Source organism: Psammomys obesus, unplaced genomic scaffold (genome assembly GCF_907164565.1).
Source record: "Psammomys obesus unplaced genomic scaffold, mPsaObe1.curated_primary_1811, whole genome shotgun sequence".
Taxonomy (NCBI): Eukaryota; Metazoa; Chordata; class Mammalia; order Rodentia; family Muridae; genus Psammomys; species Psammomys obesus.
Genome location: NW_026587382.1, coordinates 615721 through 640377, shown reverse-complemented (window position 1 = coordinate 640377; position 24657 = coordinate 615721). Strand labels below are relative to the sequence as shown.

General features: G+C 42.2%; 1 protein-coding gene across 7 annotated transcripts in view; it reads right to left on the bottom strand.

The window, feature by feature from the left end:
• Positions 1–24657, bottom strand: part of LOC129673853 (myomegalin-like) — a 186673-nt gene that overhangs the window by 77107 nt on the left and 84909 nt on the right. For all 7 annotated transcript variants that reach the window (XM_055603703.1, XM_055603690.1, XM_055603691.1 and 4 more), the window contains 4 exons: positions 20181–20257; positions 17231–17354; positions 16876–17051; positions 16468–16585 (listed from right to left, as the gene is read on the bottom strand). In XM_055603703.1, the coding sequence (XP_055459678.1) occupies positions 16468–16585; positions 16876–17051; positions 17231–17354; positions 20181–20257 (495 nt within the window). The remainder of the gene's footprint in view (positions 1–16467; positions 16586–16875; positions 17052–17230; positions 17355–20180; positions 20258–24657) is intronic.

Sequence of the window (24657 nt, the reverse complement as noted above, 5' to 3'; positions counted from 1 at the left end):
CCACCCTATACCTCTAATCCCCTGTAACTGTCCATTCACAGTTATCACAGTCCAGCTGTAAGACAAACACTGTCGTGAAAGCCCTTAGCAAGTGGCCCTTAGTTACTGCATTTTGACAAAAGAGAAAGAATTTGGGCAAAATGTCATGCGCTTGGGCAGAAAATCGCATGAAGGAACTATTTTAGGAAACTGAGCTGTGCCACACATGGACTGCAGTTTCAGAGAAGTTTCTGGGTGATCTGCTGAAAAGCCGTGACAGCTATTTATATGTAGAAATGGCAAGAGTGTGGAAGACATGAGGGTCACCTTGCTGTATGTGTGAGTCAATGAGCATGCATTTATGCAAACTCAGAGGATGAAAGGAACCAAAAGGTCTGTGATGGTGAATTTTATGTCAGCTTGGAAAAAAGCCAGAGTCATTTTGGAAGAGGGAACTTCAGTTGAGGAAATGCCCTCAGCAGGTTGGCCTGTGGGCAAGCCTGTGGTGCATTTTCTTGATTGATGACTAACTGTGTGGGTGGGTGCCACCCTGGGGCTATAGGTCCTAGGTCCCATGAGAAAGCAAACAAAGCAAGCCATGAAGAGCAAGCTAGGAAGCAGGGATTCTCCACGGCCTCCTGCTACTGTCCCTGCCCCCATGTTCCTCCCCTGAGTCCCTGCCCGGTGTTCTTGCTCAGGGATGGTTCCAGGATTAGCCAGCTGTTGGGGTTTACAACCAAATGTGCAAAAAGGTGTACCACTGGGGAACCAATGGTCAGGGTGTTATGCCTGATGCTTTCATACCTGGTAAAATCTAGGAGGCTTCAAGGTTTACAGTATAGAATAGAAAAGAGAGAAAATAGCAAATGGATGAACTCCCTAACAGCTTGAGTAAGACAGGGACTAGGGCATATTAAACTGACTTATAGAAAGTAATACATTTCTTACGTAAGTGAATTTGCATAGTAAGGGTCACGCCCACCAATCTGTTGTGCATGTTCAGTTGATGCTCAGTCCTAGATCCTCTAGCCACGTACCATACTCTTCCAGGGTTATCTTTCTTGACTCATCGTTACACGAATGGCTTTCTTTTTTGTTTTTAAATCCTAGAAAGTCCTGAGTTTATCTCTCAAACACCCCCAGCTACCTATCTGTGGTGGTCAATATGTCAACCTGAGAAGACCTAGCAAGGGCTAGGTGATGGGCTTCCAGGCACACCTGTGAGGACTCGTCTACATTAGTTCACTGCAGTGAGAAGATCGATGCTAACAATGAGCTGCACAGTTACATAGGCTAAGAGGCCAGACTATACAAAAAGGAGGAAGTGAGCCGAACACTGGCATTCATCACTCTCTGCCGCCTCATGGTGGGTGCAATGTGACCAGCCACCTCAAGCTCTGGCTGGCATGCCTCCCCACCATGTTGAGCTGGGAGTCACAATAATCCCGTTCTCTCAAGTTACTTCTGTCAGGAGGTTTTGTCACAGAGACAAGACAAGCAAGTAACAAATATACTGTATAATATTTGCATACATTTCTATATCTATATATCTTTTCCTTTTAGGGGTAAGGTCAAGTGGAGAGGGGGATGGAAGGGCAGAACAGAGAAAGTATTAGGGGGAAGGATAACTAACATTAAGAATGTTAGAAAAAGCCAGATGGAAGCCTGCTATTTTATAAGCTTCTATAGATAGGTAGGTAGGTAGAAAAATAGATGGATAGATAGATAGATAGGTAGATAGATAGATAGATAGATAGATAGATAGATAGATAGATAGATAGAGTTTAAGTGTCTGTCTGTCTGTATGTCTTAAGAGTTTAAATAGAGCTATCCTACATAGGAGTTATTGTTCCTCCCAGAAGCCATAGGTTGTCAAATCAAAAGTTCAGTGACAGATGTAGGATATCTTTCTTCAAGTTGTTGGAGAAGGGGGTCAAAAAAAACCCCAAGACGATAATATTTCCATTATTCTTGGTTTATTATCAGAACTTGTGGTAAGACCCCATTGATGAAGACAAAGCACACTTTGGTTATAGAACATGGGGGGCGGGGAGCTGGGACTAACATACTCCCTTCTGGTTAGCTTTCATAGAATAGGAAGGCACCGTACAAGCTGCTGGGAGAGAAATCATCAGCAGTCTTACCCTGTTGTGAACACTTTGAACTACAATAGCCATCAGTTTGGCAAGATGGATAGCCCAAGGGTACAATAGTGCCATGAATGTGTTAGGGGTAAACACTGCTTTCAGACTGAATTTATGGCCTGATCCATAGTTTACTCATGCCTGGTACTGTAAATCTGAACAAGAACCAATGGCTGCCGTGGCATGGTGTCACATGCCTTTAATCCCAGCACTCAAGAAGCAGATCTCCATGAGTTCAAGGCTAGCCTGGTTTACATAGTGCGTTCCAGGACAGCCAGGATACATAGAAAACCTTGTTGCCTCAAAAAATAAAATCAGTAATTAGGGAGCGCATAGGTTATAGGGATGGACATAGTGTCAATGTGCCTTCTAAATACTTATCTCTATAGCCATAGACTAGCTCTCAGTTCTCATCAGAGAAGCTTCTTTTTGCAGTGGAAAATATCTAATACAGAGACTCACAACATATCAAGTACATCTCTCTCTGTATCTATCTATCTATCTATCTATCTATCTATCTATCTATCTATCTATCCATTCATCTAAAATGTAATATAAGTACGTGAGTGTGCAGCCCTACATCAAACAACTGTATTACACCCCTTGTACTCAAAGCTCAGGGCCATCATGCAAGAGGGCAGAAAGATGGTAAGAGCTGCAAGTAAGGAGAACCTCTGTCAGACAGTGCCTTCTAGACATGGCAGGACTGTTGCACTCATGGACTCACAGCAGTCATGGCTGCCTGAATAAGGCTTTCACAAGTTCAGTCCAGTCCACAGGCCAGCAAGACTGGGGGAGGGGCCTGCCTCTTCCTGAGGAGCTACAGGCAGCTGATGGCTGCTGGGGAGGGAAAGTCGGGTTTTTTAGGGGTGTGACTCCTGCTAGGTTGAGCATGCTATTGACCATGCTACAGTGGTCATGCACACTTGAGTAGCATTGATTCTGGGCTTTGTGATTTATATGAAAAGAAAGAAGAGAAGGAATGACAGTGGGTGGGGGAAACAGATTTGGGAAGAGTTGGAGTTTGGAGTGGATATTGATCAAAACATTGTGTATATGAAATTCTCAAAGAGTACATAAAAATAAACATTTTCTTTCATGCTGAAAGAAAAATCTTGAAATTATTGACCACACGGAAGGCTGATTGTCATCTCCCTCATAACTATAGTGCACCTTACCCACATTTTTGCTTTCCAGTTTTAGTTACCTATAGTCAGCTGTGGTACAGAAAGAAGTAATTCTTAAGTTAGAAATTGGTTTGCCTGAGTAATATGATGAGACCCCATACTGTCTGACTCTGTCCTGAATGTGAATTATCCCTTTGTCCAGTGTTTCTGCTCTGTATGAACTATCCTCTTATTAGTTTTGAGCTTCCCCTCCTTCATATTATGAGAAATACGTTTCTCTTGCTTTTAAGCCACCCATTGTGTGACATTTGGTTACAGCCTCCTAACTGGACTAAGACAGCACTCCTAAAGGTCAGTATCTTTCTAGATATACGTGCACAGTCACTGGGTGAATAAACCAGTGTTTCCCCTTCTTGTGTCCACTTATTTAAATCCTTTGCAGCTTATCTCAGGGCCACAGTGATTCCTCCTTTCTCTTTTGACTTACATTTTCCCCCTTAAGTGATTTTCTTGAGCGATAACCTCTGAAAGACAAAGACCCACCCTCCTACATCTTGTGTTCCTCTTCCTTCAAGTATCAGTGCCCTTAGCATGACGTGTAATACTGCTGAGAAAGCTGTATGGAATCCCCCTAACTCTCTGCCTCCTTTGCAGCTCAAAAGCTATGGTTACGTTCCCTGAGAACCCCCATTCCCTCAACTTGTTACTGGCGAAGGTTATGACTGGGAGAGAGCAATGCTGAGTGAGGGTTTGTAAAGGCGTCTCCAGGAAGAGGAATTGAAAAGCTGTTCTAAATCTCCTTATATGAAGTTGGCTGGCACTGCCTAAGCTACGAATCCCTGCAAGGTTTCCATTCTCCACCATGAGTATCCAGAGCACATTCTTACATTAACCTCCACGTCAGCTCTCTCCATGGAAACACGGGAATGTTTGCTATTTTAGGAAATATGCCTGAGTGTGAGCAGTGATGTTTACATTCGTGCAAAAGGGGCATGCGTGTAAAGGCTTGAGAGCCTGTGGATCTGTGCGAGTGGGAGGGCCCTGTTTGATTAGTGAGCACTCCTCCCCAGTCCTGATGTTCTGTGTCCCCACTGAAATCACATGCTAATGAATTCTGCTTAAGTATTATTACAGAAAATACAGGGAAAAAATACAAAGCAAGGATTCTTTCAGGCCTCTGTTGGCAAGGACACCATTTCCCCTGCTGCGACACACCGCTGGTCCTGGTTGCTTTTCAAAGCTTTGTAGGGGAGCATCTACTGTTCTGTGAGAAAGAATAACATCAACAGCTGGGGTGGCCCAGGTCTCCCGGAGACCCCTGCACCTTCTCTGAGGGAGAGAAGGGGCTCCGCTAACTCTCTTAACTTTCCCAGCTGCCCGGGGGAAACAGGTGGGCAAAGTGCGGCAGCTACTGAGCACCCAGGCCGCAAGCTGCGGAACTGAATGAACATCCAGAAGGGCTGGAGGCAAACCTCGAGGGATGCCACAGGGGTCTGTCACATTTACAGATTTTTTTAAAAAAGTCTTTGCATAATATTAATGGATTACCTAATAGACATTCATAAATAGTGTACCAAAACAATTTCACTGAATGGATACTGTGGGAAGAAAGGAGAAACAGCTAAGAAGTCAGTGAAAGTAATTCAGTTAAATAACAAGTTTCAGAAGCACCTGAATTAGCTTTAACAGAAAGGGGGAAGAGGTAGAGGAATTTTAATTTAGAACATGGCTGTTCTGGCAAGAAATCACATCTACAGACCTTCTAGGTCTGTGTGGCTCCTGCTGGAATACCTTTGATCCCAGGAGATAGAAGCAAGTATATCTCTGAGTTCAATGCCAGCTTGGTATAGAGCAAGGTTCAGGTAAGGAAAAGCTTAGGTTCAGGCTTCATCTTTAATCCCAAACAATGAAGGTAAAGTTAGTTTGTAGAAGGAAGCACTCATGTTTAAAGGGATGTCTAATTGAGTGGCAGAAACAGTGAGGAATCGGAGAAAGACTTGACAGAATAGGATACACCCAACTGTTATGAGAAGAGAGAGGAAAGGGAAGCTACTTAAGGAGCAATGCAGAGCGAGTAGAGGCAGTTTTACCTGGACAGTAAGAGAGAGACTGGTTGCAGAGAAAACTCAGGTGAAGAACGAAGGAGCCAGAGAATGAGAAGGAAGTAGAGGATTAGAAAAGATTGCTGGAGTTAGTTTGAGGGCAAGCAGAGCCATTGAGAGGCTGAAAGCAAAGCGAGATTGAATATGTTACCTAATGTAGTGCATTACCTAATGTGATGCACTCTGTGTTGGTCAACTGACACTATTTAAGCTTGTTGAACAAGAGTGAGGAAGCCCGCCCTTGTCTCCTCAAAAACTTTCCATCCTGGGGCAGGCTGTCCCTATTAACTCTGTAGTGAGGAGAAACAGTAAGCAGCTGAGGGTGTGGAGAATATTGTTTCTCGAGAACAGCTACAGGAAAGCCATTTCCAACAGAGGTCATTATTGTTTGTCCCTACAGAGCCTACAGTAGAAATGGGAGTTTGGAAGTGCATCCCAGACTGCTTCTCTGCTTCTGCCCTTTGATCAGAAACTTTACCACAACTGAGAAGGACTTCAACTTCACACAAATCTAGACACATCTGGAAAGAGAGAACCTCAATGGAGAAAATGCCTCTATAAGACTGTCCTGCAGGGAAGTCTGTGGAGGCATTTTCTTGGTTAGTGATTGATATTGGAAGGTCCAGCCCATTGTGGATGGTGCCTACCTGTGAGCAAGTGGTCCTGGAAAGTATAAGAAAGCAGGTTGAGCAAGCCATGACGAGCAAGACAATAAACAGCATTCTCCCATGGCCTCTGCTTTAAGTTCCTGCCTCCATATTCCTGCCTTGACTTCCCTCAGTGAAGTTCTGAGAGTTCTAAGATTAAATAAACCCTTTCTCTCTCCCACATGGCATTTCCTCATGTTGTTGTCACAGAAATGAGTTTATGCTGAATGTTTCAAGTGCCCTTAATTGGATGGTGTTTTGTTCCTATCCACTGCTTCTCTTAATTTTTTTTTTTTTTTTTACTTTTGCTTACTATATACTTAATAGATTCATTCATTCCAAACCAAAGGTGCAGCTATGGTAGATCATTCTTTTGAGCATACAGAAAACTAAAAAGACTAAAGGTTCTAAAGTAAAACTTCTTGTACTCAGATTACACATATCCTATCCTCTCATGCTGCAATAATCACATGAGAGATGCTTATGAATGAGAGCTGGGGTACATGAGCATTCCTCACTCACACTATTCAAACCTAGAAGTGCAGGCTCTGTGGGCAGCCCTTTCCTCTAAGGGCCAGATGCCAACCGTGGTGGTGTCAGCTGTGAAGATCAGAAGAGCAGTGGCAGAGATGTGAGCTGCAGCTCACAACTCCAGCACCTTTGTCCTTCAACATCAGCTGGAGATTATGGGATGGTTTTGCTGCCAATGAAGGGTATTCTTTGGCCCCTGGAAATCAGGACTGAAAAGTATAGAAAAGAAATGTTTGCCTCCTTTAGTGTGAGTTGTCATGGCAGACAGAGGTGTGTGTATAATACGGTGAAACTAAGTCATTGCTGCTGTTAGCAGTCAGAATACCCACAGTACAGGCTTCAGAGGTCTTAAATAGCAGGGTTCAGCACACCCTATGCTGAGAAGAGGGAACAGGTGGCTATAATTATTTTAATTTTCTCTTCTTCCTATCTAACTCACAGAGTGCACTTGTCAAAGCAGTTACTACCCACGGACAGCCTCCCCCTGCTCTCATGAGGCTGCATCCCTTACCCGCGCTCAGCAGGGCTACCTTTCTAAAATGAACACTATGCCTTTTTTCTTTTTTTAATTCCTCTTGCTGTAAAAAAAGATTCTCCAATGCTTACAACATAACATCCTAAGCCGGGTGTGGTGGCGAATGCCTGTAATCCCAGAACTCCCGGGGAGGCAGAGGCAGGTGGATCTCTGTGAGTTCAAGGCTGACCTGGTCTACAAAGCGAGTCCAAGTCAGCCAGGGCTACACAGAGGGGAGAAAAAAACAAAAAACAAAAAACAAAAAACAACCCACCCTGTCTTCTAAAAACAGAGAATCAAAAACCAAACCAACCAAACAAAAAACCCCAACAATAGAATGTCCTCATCTCAATATTTATGGGCTTCTCCAGCTCACAGTTTAGCCTTCTCCCACACTTATTGAGTGTTTACTAGCAGCAACTACTCTTACTTCCTTAAGTACCGTCTAAGCCACTGTGCACACCTCCTCTGCCTAGAAAGATCCTAGTATTTTTTTTTTTCTCACTATCGGCACAAGTGAGTCAGCAGAGGAAGGATTTACTTTGGCTCACAGTTTTAAGATGGAGGAGGTAGAGGCTGGAACATGGCAGTGGGAACACTGAGCAGTTTGCTAACATCTCAGTGGGATACGCAGCAGAGAGAGCCTGGCCAAAAGGTGGGCTGAACTATAAAAGGGCTGGACTCTAGCGGAAGGTCTGGCTCCACAGTGGCCTACTTCTGCTAGCCAGGCCTTACCTCTTACAGGGTCTTGAACCTCCTGAGACAATAAGACAGCTCCACCACTGGGAGACTATGGGGAGCAGGTGAAGTCCTGGGCCAGTGTGCACAGTGGCTTGACACGAGCACAACAATGTCAAAGAATGGCAAAGCCTTCCCTAGGTCAGGCTCAGGAGAATGACAAGGACTTCCCCTAGTCAGAGAATGAATGCTGATAAGGGTTGACCTTTACCTAATCAAGTAGGTACAGAAAGTCCCAACCACAGCTTCCTCCCCTGGATGACTACATCCTGAGACTACTCCCCCACAAGACCTGGTACAGCCGTATCCACTGGAAATGGTGAGAACCATGAAGCCAGCACAGCTGCTTGACGCAGTTCCAGCAAAGCTGAGTGGTTTGCAGCATTTGCTGTCATTCGGTCTCTAACTTTTGGGATTTGGTCTCTGCGTGTTACATTCTTGGAGACTTTCTGTATTATGATTCATTTTATGTCTTCTCCTGAAGAAAATTAGGTCTTTTTAGGAAAATCCTAAAGTTAACTTTATCTGGCCACTATTTGGATGTCTTCCTTATGCCCTGGAATCATTAAGCACAGATAAGCACATAGCTAGATGAAGCCATTACTTCAGGAATCTTTCTGGGGTAACTGCCCCTGAGCAAACTCAAACAGTATAATTGGTACAGGGTAAACAGACAATTGACAAACCCTGACTGGCCAAGAGAGCAGGTTGCAGATTCAAGGCCTCTTTTTATTATAGGCTTAGAGCTCTCTGAAAATGTAAAGACAGGTGATTGTACAGGGTACACTCCTGGAAGAATAAAACAGTAAAATAAGATAGATCAACTCAAATAAACTTTTCCTGCTTTATAGCATAGATGATGAAACCTATAGTAAGAGAAGTTAGGCGTTGGTATTTGCTATTAATAAAAATCCTGGTTCAGATATTTTCTGTTTGTCTGGAGAGCTTTAAAACTGCAAACACCGCCAGCCTAAAATCAGGCTGTTATATAATAAATGTGTTTGCTTTGAAGCAGACATTCTTCAGAATCTTTTTTTAAACTTTTTATTTTTATTTTTTTAGATTCTTTAAATTGGAGCTATAGGGCTAATCACAATAATAAAATCTGTTTCATTTGTATTTTCTAATTATAGCTGAATTTGTAACCCTGGACGTGTAATGAAAAATCAAACACATTTTTCTATACTTTTTGGGTGCTTATTAGTCTTCCTTTGCTCTGTGAAACCTGTATAAATAAAGAAGCACCTGGTTGCTACTCAGTCAGAGCAGCAAGATTTCCCTTATCAGCCCACCTAACACACGTGACTCCCTCCCTCCCTTCACCTACCCTTTATCTCCTCTTTGTGGAGGGGTTGGGGACCATGGCAACAACCCTGGGAAGACCCCAGGAAGAGCCTCTCCGAGATTAGCTGACCCACTTCCTTGTTCATGCTATATGTAATAAATGCCCGAGTTTCCAGGCTGCTGCCAGTGAGCTCTGAGAGCACAGACAGCTTCATGACAGCTTCATCCCAGCTTTGTGCTGATTTGTGTCTGCCACTTCTTCATTCCCTCATTCTCTGTTGCCCCAGCAAGGTCAAGTCAAGTCCAGAACTGTGCAGGTCTCGGCAGGAGACTAAGTTCAAATACATTAGACTGCTGGATTTCAGGTTGAATTTCAATTTCAAACTGGAACAACAGTCATCCGCATTTGTTTGTTTGCTTGCTTGCTTGGTTTTTGGCCTGGTGTATTCAGCCTTCACAGCCCAATTTAAAGTGGTTTCCAGGTGATTTCCTCTTTGTCTTCCAAAGAAAGAGTTGCTTGATCTTTTTCATTTGCAAGTTCTTTCTGAACTATGTACATAATTCTATGCCCATTTATTGTATCATTGCATGCTTGTATCTGATAATAATATACGCCTCGGAAGCTAGCTTTCCTAGACTCTAGGACACCCTAGTGTGCATTTTGAAAACCCATGGGGTGATGGAACTTGTTTAAGTTGTTATGATGATGAGGAGGAGGCAAGGGACACATATGACTTGAAGTGGGCAGAACAAACCAGTGACTCAGATTCCAAATGTCTTACATGTTCTACTGGCTGTGGATAGTAGTAGTATCCAGGCTGTTTTTTAATCACCTGAAGCCAAAATTAGATTCTGATGCATATGTGAACAGAATGCTAATACACGTTCAATTTCCCATGAATTGAATTACTAAGTAAATCAAAGGAAGGTTGTGTTTTTAATTGAAAATTTGCCACTTTCTCACATTTGCTGCTTTTAAATTGCCAACGTGGCGACCTGGGTCATGCTGCATCTGACGTTTTTATCTTTCAAAGTGGTGTTTATACAATACAAGATCTCTTTTTCTTTAACTCATTTCATTCAAAAATTTGCATATGAAAACAAAGATTGTTGTGTTCCAGGTTAAGCTCTGCCCATACATATTTTATGCCTACCTCACAGTCCTTCTCAGGATATAATTTAATGGAGTTACTATAGAAAGTATTTCGAGTAGCACCTACTTAGGGAATATGTGGTAATTTTACTACTAAAGAATATCCACTGGATGTTCATCTTAAATTATATTAAGCACATATGTTTAAGAAATCCAACCAAGTCTCTCATTTAATAAAATAATTGGAATTATTTATGTCTGCATGTTCCCAATATGTAGTAGAAAATGCCTCAATATTTCTTTTTGTCTAGTAAATCAATAGAATAATCACTGTGACTAGTTTTTCCTGAACTGTTCACACTGGTGCCTGTCCTGGGGAGCAATAATACAAACTTGCCATTTTGAGTTTAGTCAGAGTCTAGGTTGACAGATACAGTGAGAGAATTGTTACCATTAATGTCACTGAGGACTGACATATTTATTAGCTTTACCTTTTTTTTTGTTTTGTGAAAGGAAGATGGTTACAACTTGAGAGACATTTATAACAGAAAACTCACTGACAATATTTTTATGTATCTGCTATTTAAAAAATAACCTTATTCACTTTCAGACTGTTACTATGGGTAATTATATTAGTCATTACCATGTTTTAGACAATAGATAAGATACTTCACATATATTATTTCTAATCTTCAAAAATGACTGGATATTGGGCATTTCTATCTTTATTTTACAGAAAAGGAAACTATGTTTGAAGGATTATTTATTTTGTCCAATGTCATTTATTTAGAAGGTGGTGATGCTAAGATTCAAATGTCAAAATCTAAGCTTACTCTTAGTATTCTGCTTCCCTGTTTACAAGCCAGGAAGCTTCACGGCACAATCAGTACAAAAAGAGCAAAATGCCTCCCTGAACTTGGATTTGACTGGTCTGTCTGTATTCCTTACTTTTCTCATCCCTGAGAAAATCCCTAAAAGGAAGCATCATAATGGAGGGGAGGTCTGGTTTTGCTCAGAGTTTGGGCGTGTCCCGTCTGCTGTGACAGGGAAGACATGGCAGGGACTAATGCTATAGTTACAGGATCTTGTTTAACTCTAAGAGGGTCAGGGGGCAGAGTATAATGGAAGCAGAGTAAACTGATAATCTCCAAGGCCTGCACCCCAGGGATGAACTTAACCGGTTCACAATCTCCCAAAACAGTACTAGCAGCAGGGATCACATGTTCAAACACGCGGTGAAGGCCATCTGACATTAAACCATAGCACCTTCCAGAAACTGGTGGGAAGCACATAGGGCTTGCCAACACAGCTGAGATCTTATAGAAATCACTCCAACATTTCACTCTGTCTAGAAGCACTTCCCAAACCCACCCTTTCATCCTGCATGTGAGCACACACTGGAGTGGACATTAGCTGAAAGGCTTCAAGAAACTTGGGGTCAAATTAGAGGTGAAAATATAAACTAATCTACATATACTGTTAGTACTGATGTTCTTTTTTCCCACAGCTATTGACTCCGAGGGAGAGACAAGGAAATGAGCTATGGGGTGGCTTTTTGTCCCCCACACTCAGGAGGACCCTCCCTCACAGGCCTTGCTGCTCTGGGGGGGGGGGGTCCTACCATTACATACTGTGTGGAACCCGCTCATTGTGCAGAGATCTTGACCCACTCAGCTTTCAGGTGGTAAATGAGTCATAAGGTGGCCTCTTACCCAAGTGGCCTTGATTGATTATTTCAGTGTACAAAGGTATACTCATGTGCTGCCAAAATGAACGTTCCGTGAAAGAGACAGGAAAATACTGTATAGTAAAATTAACAGCATCATTGTGTTTCTAAGTGCACAATGTGTTTGATGATGATAATAAACTTTATAGATGCTAGGTCGCATTTCAAAAGTACACCAAGGTAGTACAACTTCTGAGATTTAATGCACTTTCCCCCAAATGCTGATGCCATTTTGTCCTAGCCTGGTTCTAAGCTTTCCTTTAGAGTAGAATACAAGCAGTTCTGTTTTTCTCAATAAATGTTTTTTTTTTATCTGACATGAAAACTAAACCAGTCCGTGTGTGTGTATGTGTGTGTGTGTTTTAAATACAGCAGCATTGGTGTGTCAGGACATATGAAAGGAGCCCCATGGATGATTTTATTTCAGAATTTAACCAATTATTTCTTTCAAAATGCTTACTCGGGGATATACACATTTAATTTTTCCTAAAGCTGCTGGAATCATTGAAGTAGAATGCTCGCCTGACAGACTATAGAGTCTATCTGAGGCTAATCTTCTAATTTTATATTGGTATCTCACAGCTCATAAACAGCCAAATGAGAAAGCAAGATATTATTTACAGTCTAGAGGTTTGTTTTTTTTTTTTTTTCCTCTATTGAATGAATATATGAAATAGTTTCAAGAGTCCCTGTGGCCTAAGCCACTAGTTTAAAAGTTCCACCTATTTACCCCTGTCGATTATAGATCTCCCCCTCTTCTATATATAATGTGGCATAGAAAAGGCTGGGAAACAGTCTTTTAAATTCGTCCTTACTCACCACTCTTTTATCCAGACTGCAGCATTTGTTTGCAGGAAACAGCACGTTAAACCACACATTTGAGGGATCCTTTTCCCTCCCCATTTTTAAATTCACATTGATTTGAAATTACTCTTCCCCACGCGTATCTTGGAATAATGTTCTATGTAATGTTACTATACACTTATCTCATGTCCCACTACCAAAATTTCTAACAGCAAGTTATATAACTGTTCTAGGTTATAAAAATCTCTATTTATAGGTAATAAATAGAGATTGTCCTTTAGTGATAAGGAGGATACTTGGATTTCCATAAATTTAACATAAAACCCCACTTCAAGTTTGTAAGATTTAACAGGTAATTTCAAATGCAACACGTTTTATACGAATCTACAAGCTTTTAGTCCTTAAACAATGGCTTGATTACAAGAGTTTAAAAGTTACATTCTACCAAAGAAGCATTCCATATTTTCTCGTACAGCTTCAAACTTTCTTCACTCACCATTGACTGTTCCATGCCATTCCAGAAAAACCCGACCGACTTAACGTGTTACTCATTTTGCCCAAGGGAAGGTTAGAAAGTAGACTGGCATAACTGAAGCAGGTTGTCGTAACCACAGACTACAGTATCTGTCATAAAATCTTTCAAAAGACTATTTCTTTCCTCGTGGTAAAGAGTTAGTCCTCTGTAGGATCAATAAAGAATCATAAAGTGTAACACGGAGCTGCTTTTAACTCAAGATGTTGAACTGCTCAAAACAACAACACAACTGGCTAAGAGTGGATTTAAAAAGCCAGGGATTTTGTTTTTGTTTTGTTTTGTTTTGACTAGGGAGCATTGGAAGCTTGGGGAAATCCAGAATCAAAAGAAAAAGAAAGAAGGAAAGTCCTTGGCTGCAGCTACTCGATTATCAATATTGCCTTGGGCTGTAGGACAGAGCTCTTGACTGTGATCTCGTATAATCTGTATCTGCTATAGAAGGAAAGTGACTTGCATAAAATTCATATTTGTCACACCCTCCATTGTGCCATCCATTACAGTGAGAATCCTAACGTCTACCGCTGGACTAATATCCAGAATTTACAAGAACCCCAGACATTAACTACCAATGGAATAAAACTGCCAGTCAACAAGTGGATATGGGGACTATCGATATGGCTCAGTGGCTAAGAGCGCTGGCTTCTCTCCCAGAGGACCCAGGTTCAATTCCCAGCACCCACTTGGCAGTTTACAACTGTCTGTGACTCCTGTTCCAGGGGATCTGACACCCTCACACGGACATATGTACAGTAAAAACACCAATGCACATAATGTAAAAATGAGTAAAAAATTATTTAAAAAGGTAGGCAAATGAACTGAATAAGTGGTTTAAAAAGGAGGAGGAAGAAGAAGAAAAGAAAGAAATACAAATGGCAAATAACTATTTTTAAAAGTGGTCAGTTGTTGATGGATGATGGTCTTATACACTGAGTATTCAGATGCTGATTTCTGTGCCCTGAGATCTGGTTACAGTCCAGACACGGGCATTGTCCTGATCGTTGAAGAATCTCCTGTATCATTGTGGTGTAAACATTGCTCCCCAGTTATTCCTGATTGGTTAATAAAATGCTGAACAACCAATAGCTTGTCAGAGAGGACAGGAGGCAGGACTTCCATGCCTAGTTTTGGGAAGTTGTGGGGGGTAAGGGGTAGAGATAGGAGTGAGGGAGTGTCTCAGGTAGGGACCAAGGAGAAGGAGAAGAAGGTAGAGAGAGGAGGAGGCCTCCAGGAGGGCCTGGCCAGGAGGACAGAGAGACACGGCAGAAGGCCAGGGTGTGACTAAGAGGACAGGTAAAAGGGCAGGAGGCTGGAAGTAGCCAGGCTAGTACAGATGGTTAGAATCGGTGAACGTCTGCTCTGCTGTGGTGCTTTTGAGCTTGTTGAATAAATCTAATAGGTCTCTGTGTCGATTATTTGGGAGCTAGAAGGGGAATAGAAAAAAAATATTGACATATTTTACATTAGCTCTTTCTAGCTATCAGGGAAATGCATATGAAAACAACCATGAGATACCACCTCACCCCAGACAGATGGCTGTCACCAACAAGCCTGACAACAAATGTTGGAAAGAAGGGATGTGAAGAGCAAGGAACCTTTATTTAATGTTACTAGAGGTGCAAATTCATACAGCCACCATGGAAATCAGTTTGGCAATTCTCCCCAAACTTAAGGCTAGAACTACCATATGGCCTAGCTATCCTGGGCATACATCCAGAGAGCTCCATACACTACCACAGACATATTTGTGCCCCCATATTTAGTGATGCGTTTTTCACTATAGCAAGTAATTGGAATCATCCTAGTTGTACACCAACAGAGGAATGGATAATAAAACTTGGTACGCACACATACACACACCGTATATAATGGATTACTACTCAGCGCTAAGAAAAAAAAATGAAGTTTAAAATATTGTAGAAAAATGGATGGACTAATAATATAAAATATTATTGTGTGACCTGACTAATAATATAAAATATTATTAGTCAGGTCACACAATCCTAGAAATAAACCACTTATTCCTTCAAATATGTGGAATCCAGCCAATAATAATATGTATAAGTAAATATACATATGGGTTCAATGTAACACAAAAGAGGACAAGAAAGGCTAAACGCAACGGGATGAGAAGGACTAAAGGCAGGAGACGGACATGTGTCATAAAAGAGGGTATAAAAGTTAATTTTTTTTTAGTTCCAGTCCTGTCATGGAAATTTTTCGGTTTGGAGGTATGTAAGTGTCAAATTTAATATAAAGCTTCTCAGCTTCCATTGTGGATATCTATTCTCTATATAGTTATAGTTATTTTTTTCTTCCACTAAGCTGTATAAATTTTGGTCTGGTTAATTTCCATGCTTGATGTTTTTATTTGTTTGCAAAGTCTATTTTTACAATAAAGCTTATTTTAAAGCACATTCTTTGACTATATAAATCACTCAGTGTTAGTGAGAGAATTCTAAGATTTCCCACACATTTCTCTGCTGTCTGTCTTTGTGTGATTCTCATGCCCTTGGAGCGTTATAGAGAAAGGTTTGCTTCTAAACAATGTTTTGTGTCAAGCACGATGGGTTGTTACTGCACAACTGTGCTACAGTTCAAGACAAATTGAGCAGAATTTCACAATATAATTAAGATTCCTAATCAACTGACTTTTAAAATAGTTATCTGTTTTTAATTGTGTGTGTGTGTGTGTGTGTGTGTGTGTGTGTGTGTGTATTTGAGTGTAGGTATGAGCATGTTAGCACTAGTGTCCTCAGATGCCAATGGAGTTACATATTTCCGAAGCTGGAGCTACAGATTGCTGTGAGCTGCCTGTTGTGGGTGCTGGGAACCAAACTCAGGTCTGAGGAGCTGTGTGCACTCTCAGCTGCTGACCACCCCTCCAGCCAAAAGGTGGGCCTGTCCTAGTCGGCGAGCCCGGAAAAGGGAAGCAACATTCTGTGTTCCTTGACAGCTACTACCTCACTGAAATCAATTCTGCCAGCAACACATGGAGCCTCAGATACAGATCCTTTCCAAGGTTGGTCTCCAGAGAGAAAACCCAGTCCATACCTGGATTTCAGGCTCACGTGACCCTAAAGTGAGACCCAGCTGTGCCACGACTGGATTCCTGATGCAAAACCTTGCATGGTAAGATATGTTGTGTTAAAAGTATGTGACGTGTATAGGGGTTTGCTGTGCACCAAGCAGTAACAGCACAGTGCTGGAGGAACTCGTGCCCAGGCCGCCCAGCCCGAGCCTCACCTGCACCTCCATGCTCGCTGGCTCCTCCAGCAGATGTAGCAGTCGTTGTTTCTCTTGAGACAGCTGTTCCACAAGCCCCTCCTGGGCAGCCAAGTTCTGCCTCAGCTCCTCAATTCTCCTGAGCCAAAGAAATGGGAGGAATCTCTTCTTGAAACCATTCAACCAGTTTGTTATTTATCTGTTTCCATGTAGGCTCCTGCCACAAACCAATGAGCTTTCCTACTGGATACTACCGAAGAGCCAATCTCAACAATAAATCTGGCACACAGGGACACAGGGACATGCCGTCTTAGGAGGGGAGAGAAATCCCACTATCAGTACTAGCAGGGGAGGGTGGCCACAATGTGCTCGCCTGGCTTTGGGAACATGCGAAATTCTGCTCAGGAAAAGACCACCAAAGATACCTACCTGTCCCTCCGAGCCAGGGCCTCGGAGTATTGGTCAGGCTTCACCTGGTCTCCTTGCAGGTCCTCCCTGCCCTTGGTGGCATCCTTCAGCCTGTCTGAGAGCTCCAAGTTACAGCCCTTCTCCACCTTCGCCAGAGCTGCCATTCCTGTGGCTTCATTTTTTGCTAGCCTGGATTCCTGGAAAAAAAAAAATGCAGGAAAGCTTAGAGGTAGTCTAGCCCCATCCGGGTCAGGAGCTCTAAGACACAGGGACAGGCAAGTAAAGGAAAGCAGAGGAGCCAGAAGCTAAAACAGCCAAGGAAATGCTTTAGGGGACCACTTGCCCTGGTCCCTGTAGGCCTGTGGACATTTCTCACCTCCTGCAGCAGCTGGATCTTGTTCTCTAGGAGCTCATAAACATGTTCTGTCTCCTGCTGCCGTTCCTCAGCCTGGTGCCGGAGCTCTGCCTCATTCTGGCTGTTGAGATCCTCCACATCGGCCCTAAAACCATATAGCATTTACTTACTGGAGCCAACACCAAACTCCATGAGGAGACGCAGAACATTCCTACCCTTCACTTATGAGGGGGACCCCCGCACTGTTCCCAGGAACCAGTCTCTCCAACCTTTTCATCTGACCTTTTAGGACTTCTAGCTTCTTTGTTGCTTGTTAAGCAGGGTAGGCCTGCCTGGGACACCATGATTGTGATAACTTCAAGAGGAGAAGTTCATCGGGAAGGCAAGGGGCTTGCCTGCAGCTATGATCACAGACATGGACTTTCCCATTTAAGCTGTTCTAGAGGGGTTTGCTGGCAGCCTGCTTCTCCATTTAGGCTGCCAGGACACGATGTCCATGTCCACAGAAATGGACTTTTTTTTTACAACCAGGAACACACAGAGGACCTGTCCTAACTCTGGGCCACCTCATCACAGTTCTATCTGGTGTTCTTGGTCCCAGGCAGAGACAGATATTTAATCTGCATACACTCAGGTTTTGGCTGCACCTGGCTTCTCTGATATCCTAGGAATGGCTGTCCAGGCACTAGCATGAAGCGGGTAAGGTAGCACCAGTTTATTTATAGAGAAGAACAGCTGCCCTTGGATATCTGAGGATTAGAAAATTGGGGTCCAAATCAGGTGCTGAGTTATCTGAATTCCGGTTAGGTTTTGTGGCTTACCCCATTTTTTTTTTCAGAAGCACAAACCCTCTTATTGTTCTCAGAGTGAAGAACTGCTTTAAATCACGGCTTACAAGCCCCTACCAAGTCTATAGTCTTTGGACCAGTAGATGGATTGGACTTCCTCAGAGGTTGTGGAATTCCTTGGTTTATAGTGGGTGCCGATCAGCACCATCCCAGAAGCTAGCCCCCTGTTCTGGTGTTGGCATTATATAACCTTTGTGAAGTATGAAAAGACAAAAGTCAAAGAAATAACCCAACAATCTAACAGTGGCAGTTTTGGGGAGTCAGCTTCTCCTTTGACCCCACATTCCTTGAGAATTTCACCTGGTAGTCAAGAATTAGAGAATGTGGGCTATATGTTTTCATTATTCTGAGATAAATTCAACTCCTCACATCCCAGTTTTTTCTGTTTCACAACAGTATGCCATTTATATCATAGTAGATATAAGGATGTTATAAAAACTTTGAAGTATTACAGAAGTCTCAATATGTATCGCTCCATGGTTACGAAAAGCTTTCTAGCACCTTTGATAGCAGGCAAGTTTTCTTAATGGGTTCCACCAAAGAGTCAACCCTAATAAGAAAATCCTTGTATTTGTTGCTTTGTTATTTAGTAATGCCAACATCTTGCCTGTACTTGAATATGACTATCAGAATTCAGATCTTATTTAGCTATCCTAAAACCCAAGAAGGTCAGATCAGATCAAACCTATTTGGATCCAGGATTTAACACCATCATTTAACACTGGGTTTTAAGCTGTGAAAGAAACCACAAATTATAAAATTAACTTTCTTTCCATTTATTGAGACAAAGTTTCATTGTGTAGGTTACCGCAACATGAATTTGCTACATAGCTAGTCTTAAACTCCTAAACTCTTGCCTCAGCCACCCCAGAACTCCCAGCTGTGTACCCCAGCACCTGGCTAGAGTAAACATCCTGACAAAAGTATATAAAAGAAAACAAAACAAAACAAACAAACAAAAAAGCAAACAAACAAAACTAGTTTTTCTTTCCATCAGACCCTGACCTTACTCTTCTAATGAAAGCAGTTTTCAAGAGTTTGGTAGCAACCCTCCAGCTTTTTTGTTTTTTTGTTTTTGTTTTTGTTTTTGTTTTCCTATGCATAAGAAAGCAACCATACTACCATAGTTTCTTCAATTGCCAACCTAACATTCCTGCGAAGAACAAATCTTAATGAGTAATTGCCTCTGTTGAATCAGCCCGTGGGCGTGTCTTTAGAGGCATTTTGCTAACTGATCTATAGGTGGTCCTGGGTGGTATAAAGAATGTAGCTAAGCAAGCTAGTAAGAAGCCGTCCTCCAAGATCTCTTTAGTTCCTGCCTCTAATGCCTGCATGGCTTCCTCTAGGGGTGACTGTTGCCTGGCAAAATAAATTCTTTCTGAATCAGTTTGGTTTTGATCAACAGTTTATCATGGCAGCTGGAAAACAAACTAGAACACATGTTCACTCCACGAGACTTGTACTATGAACATTGCCTTAGCATTCATTTTTCCTCTTATTCTAGCAAAAACAATATAGAGTTTATTCTTTTAAATAAGTGCATTATAGGCCACAGAGAGATATACTGAAATATCTTCAGCCATTGGCTTATTAGAAGATGATTGCTTCAAGTTTTCTACTATTAGGAAGGATACAGAAGTATTCTTGGTTTTATCCTTTCATGGTGTCTTCATTTATGAGAAGTAACCTTCCTTTAGGGATTATCTAATTTCTTTCACTTTAAAAGTTAATGAACTATACCAAAAATGATATCATAATCCCTACTTTCACAGAAGAACATTTTCCCTGAACATTATACCAACCCTTGATCTTATTAAACTGATCATCTAAATGCTATTTACAAATATCTCCACACTTACTCTCTCCCGATTAGTTATTTCCTATTTAACAGGAAATTCACAGTCTCAGGTTTGGGAGATTTGCCCATCTATGGCAAGATGTATCTGACCAAACAACAGACACGTCCAAGGCAAAGAAAATATGAATTCCATAGCTTCAAACCCCAAATCAGATCCCACATTCAAATGTGAATGCTAAGGTTCAGGACTTTGTGAGTGGAGTCTGGAGCAGGATGGAACTTGTGTGTGCACACAGCTGTGTACACAGCTTAACCTACAACTCACCACGTTTTATCCAGATGTTGTTTCCTGTCCTGGAGTTCTCGTTTCAGGCTCTCCACTTCAACCTTCAGCTCGATGTTCTGAAAAGCACGCAGACATTAACCATCATTAGCCACCGGTGCTCTCCATCCTGATTCCTGTTTGACTTGGCCTTGGTCTACAGCATCATATCTCATCTCAGGCCATTCGGGAACTCTTAGCATATGTGGAAATCCAGAGGAATTAGCAGACGAACTCTCCAGATTCAAGATTTCTCCTGTGCTGCTATTCATGCGTCCTGCCTGTCAGTCACTACCTTTGGATGGTCAACAAATGTCGCCCCACACCTCACTCCCACCAGACTGTCAGCTCTCTAAAACATTAGAGGACAGATATACAGCAGAACAAAAGTTTCCCACAAATATAGGCGACATCATACTTTAAAATAGGAGGGCAGCTAGTTATTTGTGTATGTGTGCTCGTGTGGGTGGGTGCACAGCTCTCTGCATGTAGAGGTCAGAAAGCACCGGTGTCATTCCTCAGGAGCTATCTAATGTCTGTGAGGTATGGCTTCTCACTGGTTTGGACTTCTCCACTAGGCTATACAGCAAGTGCACCCTAGAGATCCACCTGTCTTGGTGTCCCCAGCACCGGAATTATCAGTTTAAGCTACCACACCTGGCTTTTTTATTTTTATTTTATCTTTTATCCTATGTGCTGGCAATCAAACCCAAGCCATCATGCTTAGATGACCACCAGTACTTTCTTGACTAAACTGTCTCCCCAGCCCTTATTTTATTTTTTTTTAAAGAAAATATTTATGTGTTCTTAAAACAATGTTGTGCAAATGTTTTTTGTTTTTTTTAATGAAATTGGACTTTTATAAATTAAGGTGAGAGTGGTTTTGGTGGTAAATCTATGGAGGGAACAATTCTTATTGGGATAAGGCAGCCACAAGTAAGATTTTGGCAAGCAAAAGAAGAAAATAAAGGTGTGCCTGTAGAGCATGAACAAGGGTTTAGTGCTTTTTGCACAGTGTGTCCCCTGAGGGTTAAATAGCCTGCTGTCTGTGAGGAACGCCAAATCAGTACAGAAAACATTAGCGGAACCAGGAGGTGGCTCAGTCGCCAACAGTGCTCAATGTACAGGCCTGAGGACCTGAAATCAGATCTCCAGCGCCCACATGAAATAGTTGGTGTGGCCATGTGCATGCCTATGTCTCCAGCATGGGGTAAGGAGGTGGAGGGATAAGAGGGAAGGTAAGAGTGGAGGTGCAAACTTGAGAATCGGGACTTTCTAGCTGTCAGTCTAGGCAGAATGGTAAGACTCTAGCCAGAATGGTTCCGTGAGAGATCTTGTCTCCTGGGAATAAAATGTAGAGTGATAGAGCAGGGTACAAGACATCCTTCTTCGGCTCCCTCTTGAGGCAGGCACTCCCACACATACTTGCCCACATATACATATATCACACATACACACGAAAGGAAGGAAGGATGCAACTGGTTTGTGAAAGCCACGCCATGAAGACTGGAGAGGACTAGCGACAGTCAAAGACTCGCCAGTAATGTCAGAAGCCGCACCCATGAAGTCTCACCAACATGACTGTCAAAACATGAGCTGAACTTGAACAACAACAATAGACATGCTGATGTGGATAGAGGAAAGACCACAGGCCTCACCCCTATGCAAAGAACTCCAGGAAACCAAAGAATGCAGAGAATGGGAGAAATTGTCTTCCCCAGGGATGAGCACACCAACTGTTACCAAATCATCAGTCTTAAAAGTGTACATACAAGTAGCATTCTATACATTGAGCAGATTGTATTTATGTATTTAGAACTACTGAACCATGTTCCCAGCTCCCTGTAATGTTGTTTTAACACATGTATAACAAATATGATATTTATAGCTGTCACCACCAACAGGAGTAGCATTATCATCAGTGGACAATGGCCCTCTGTTTTCTCTGACATCATAGTATCTCAAGTGGAGTTGGTACTCCGAATGTGACACTGAGAAAGGGACTCCTAAATTGACTATTAATCCTCCTATTAGTAGACAGTTGTTGAACTCGACAAATTTTGTTAATGTTTCTTTGTTCAGAGGGTGACAAAGAATGGATAAAATGCGTTTAACTTTTTTTGAAATGTTTGTTTTATTATTACTGTTATTTGTGTTTGATGTGTGTATGGGTGTGCATGACACAGCACACAAGGAGGTTAGAAGACAATTTTGTAGAGTTGTTTCCTTTCTTTCTACCTCGACACGAACCCTGGGGATCAAAATTGCATCTTCAGGCTTTTGTGCCAAGGGCCTTACTTACTGAACCATCTTGCTAATCTGACTTAAGTCTAACACAAAAGAGAATCTGATCTATAATTTTGAAGTATTGGCAATAATGGGCTCTTTGGTAGGTTGGTTTTGGTTTTTTGTTTTCCTGTGCAGCACTTGCTGTTCTGGAACTTGCTCTATAGACCAGGCTGACCTCTAACTCAGACTTCTCCATGTCCTCCCAAGTGCTGGGATTAAAGGCATGTGTCCCCATTCTTGTCTGGCAATGAGGGTGCAGAGATAAATACTGGGATACGCAAATAACCTGACCAGTAAGTTCTCTGTCTCATGATGACTTGCAGAATTTCTAACAGGCACAAGTTGATCAGGAGATGGTCGCCCAAAAAAGTCCCTTCTAAGCATTTTTACATGAAATCTTTATGTTCTAAAGCGAAACCATCATACCTACAAGGAATGGAGGAGTTGGGGAGGCTCTGTGGACATCCATTTCATAGCCGCAGAGAACCAGCTTCCCACAGTGGTTGGCTAATCACTTAGAGCCTCCGTTTCCTCAGAGGTTGTGTAGCTGCTCTCTTTATAAGTGAAGACAATAATGACTCTTTCACAGGAGACTTTGTGCGGCTTAAGTGAAATGGTATACAAAATACACCCAGGCTCTACCTGTGTGAAGATGGTGATCAACCAGGACTTCGGCATCTACCTACTTCAGGTCTTTTACTTTAAAGCGGAGGTGCTTAAAAGCCAGGAGGGTGACCTCTAAGGTAAAAGCAGAAACAAAGTGCAGCATTCTACACTTGCTTCATTATTTTGGTCAGGGATCAGCTCTGAAAACAATGCCCGCTTTTGTGTGATTTCCTTCCTGTGGTAAACTACAGTGAGGATATGTGCTGCACGAAGTCTGTGCTGCCTTTGAAAGTCTTTATGGAGGCGGCAGGCGTAACAGCAGGGAGATGAGGTACTAAAGGCCAGAGGAAGGCTGGGCAAGGCACCCGGCCTCTAAACCCCTTACTCTTCTCTGTCAATGGGACTAGAGTGGTCCCACTCTCATAGACATTAATAAAGCTAAATGAAACAATTAGTAAAAACAGGCACAGCACCAGCATTCTCTAAACATTCAAAAAACTAGCTATTATTGAAATAACGGTAACACTTTGTCCTGTCTAACTGAGATAGCTGAAGCTATAATTCACGATCACCTATTAGACTAACATTGTAGCATAGACAGGAAAGGAAATCGTCACACTAAAAGCAGGATGTCCCAGCACTTGGGTATGGATTCACAAACTGAACACTCTCCACTTTAGTCTTTTGAGATAAGTAGTGAAGAGAAATGAAAAGGATGGTAGGGGGGAAAGATGTGGAATTACAAATCTCACATAATTGATGACACAGTTTACCATATTTGTTTATGCACCACGAGTAAGTATTCCTGTATAAGTTCTATCCTATGTATAGCTTAAGTGGGTCCCAAGCTACGTTTGCTTATCACATTAACAGATCTTGTCAACCTGCATTAAGATATCTATGGAAATTTCTGTACAGAAGAAAGGGGTGCAGGAGAGGAAGGCACCTCTTTTGCTGTGTGAGCCCCAAAGGAACATCCACCCAATTAACTCAAGGAAAAATTTCAGAGCTGAAGCTTAAATTAAATAAGAAAGGCATTAAGCGCCATCACAATGTCAGCATTTAGAGTGAGGGGCGGGGGCTGACACTTAGAGACAGAAGGCTGATGTTCACCCCTCGACCTGCAGAGCACGATGAAACCTGAAGAACCAGAGTCTCAACAGCGACCCACATTAAACACAACACTCCCTAACATGATTTCCATACCTGCATCTACTTCCGAGTTCAACTTAGGACTGAGTTAAAAACACACATCAGACTGGTTGGCTGACTCTTCCCAAGTTTTCAGTTCCAACTCTAAATGGAGCAATTACTCCTATAATTCACAAAGTGATGATTGCTCTTAAAAATAATACTTCCAAAACATTCTCAATACAATTCATGGCAGAATAAATCCAACAAATGAGAGAGCTAACAAGGGACTGAGGGATGGAAGAAAATGATCTGTACAACAGCCAGCCATCCAGTGCCAACCCCCCTCCCACCTCCCCAAACTCCTCACCCCCACAAGGTTCTGGGAGGTGCTCTCTTTTTCTTTTTTTCTTTCTTTCTTTCTTTCTTTCTTTCTTTCTTTCTTTCTTTCTTT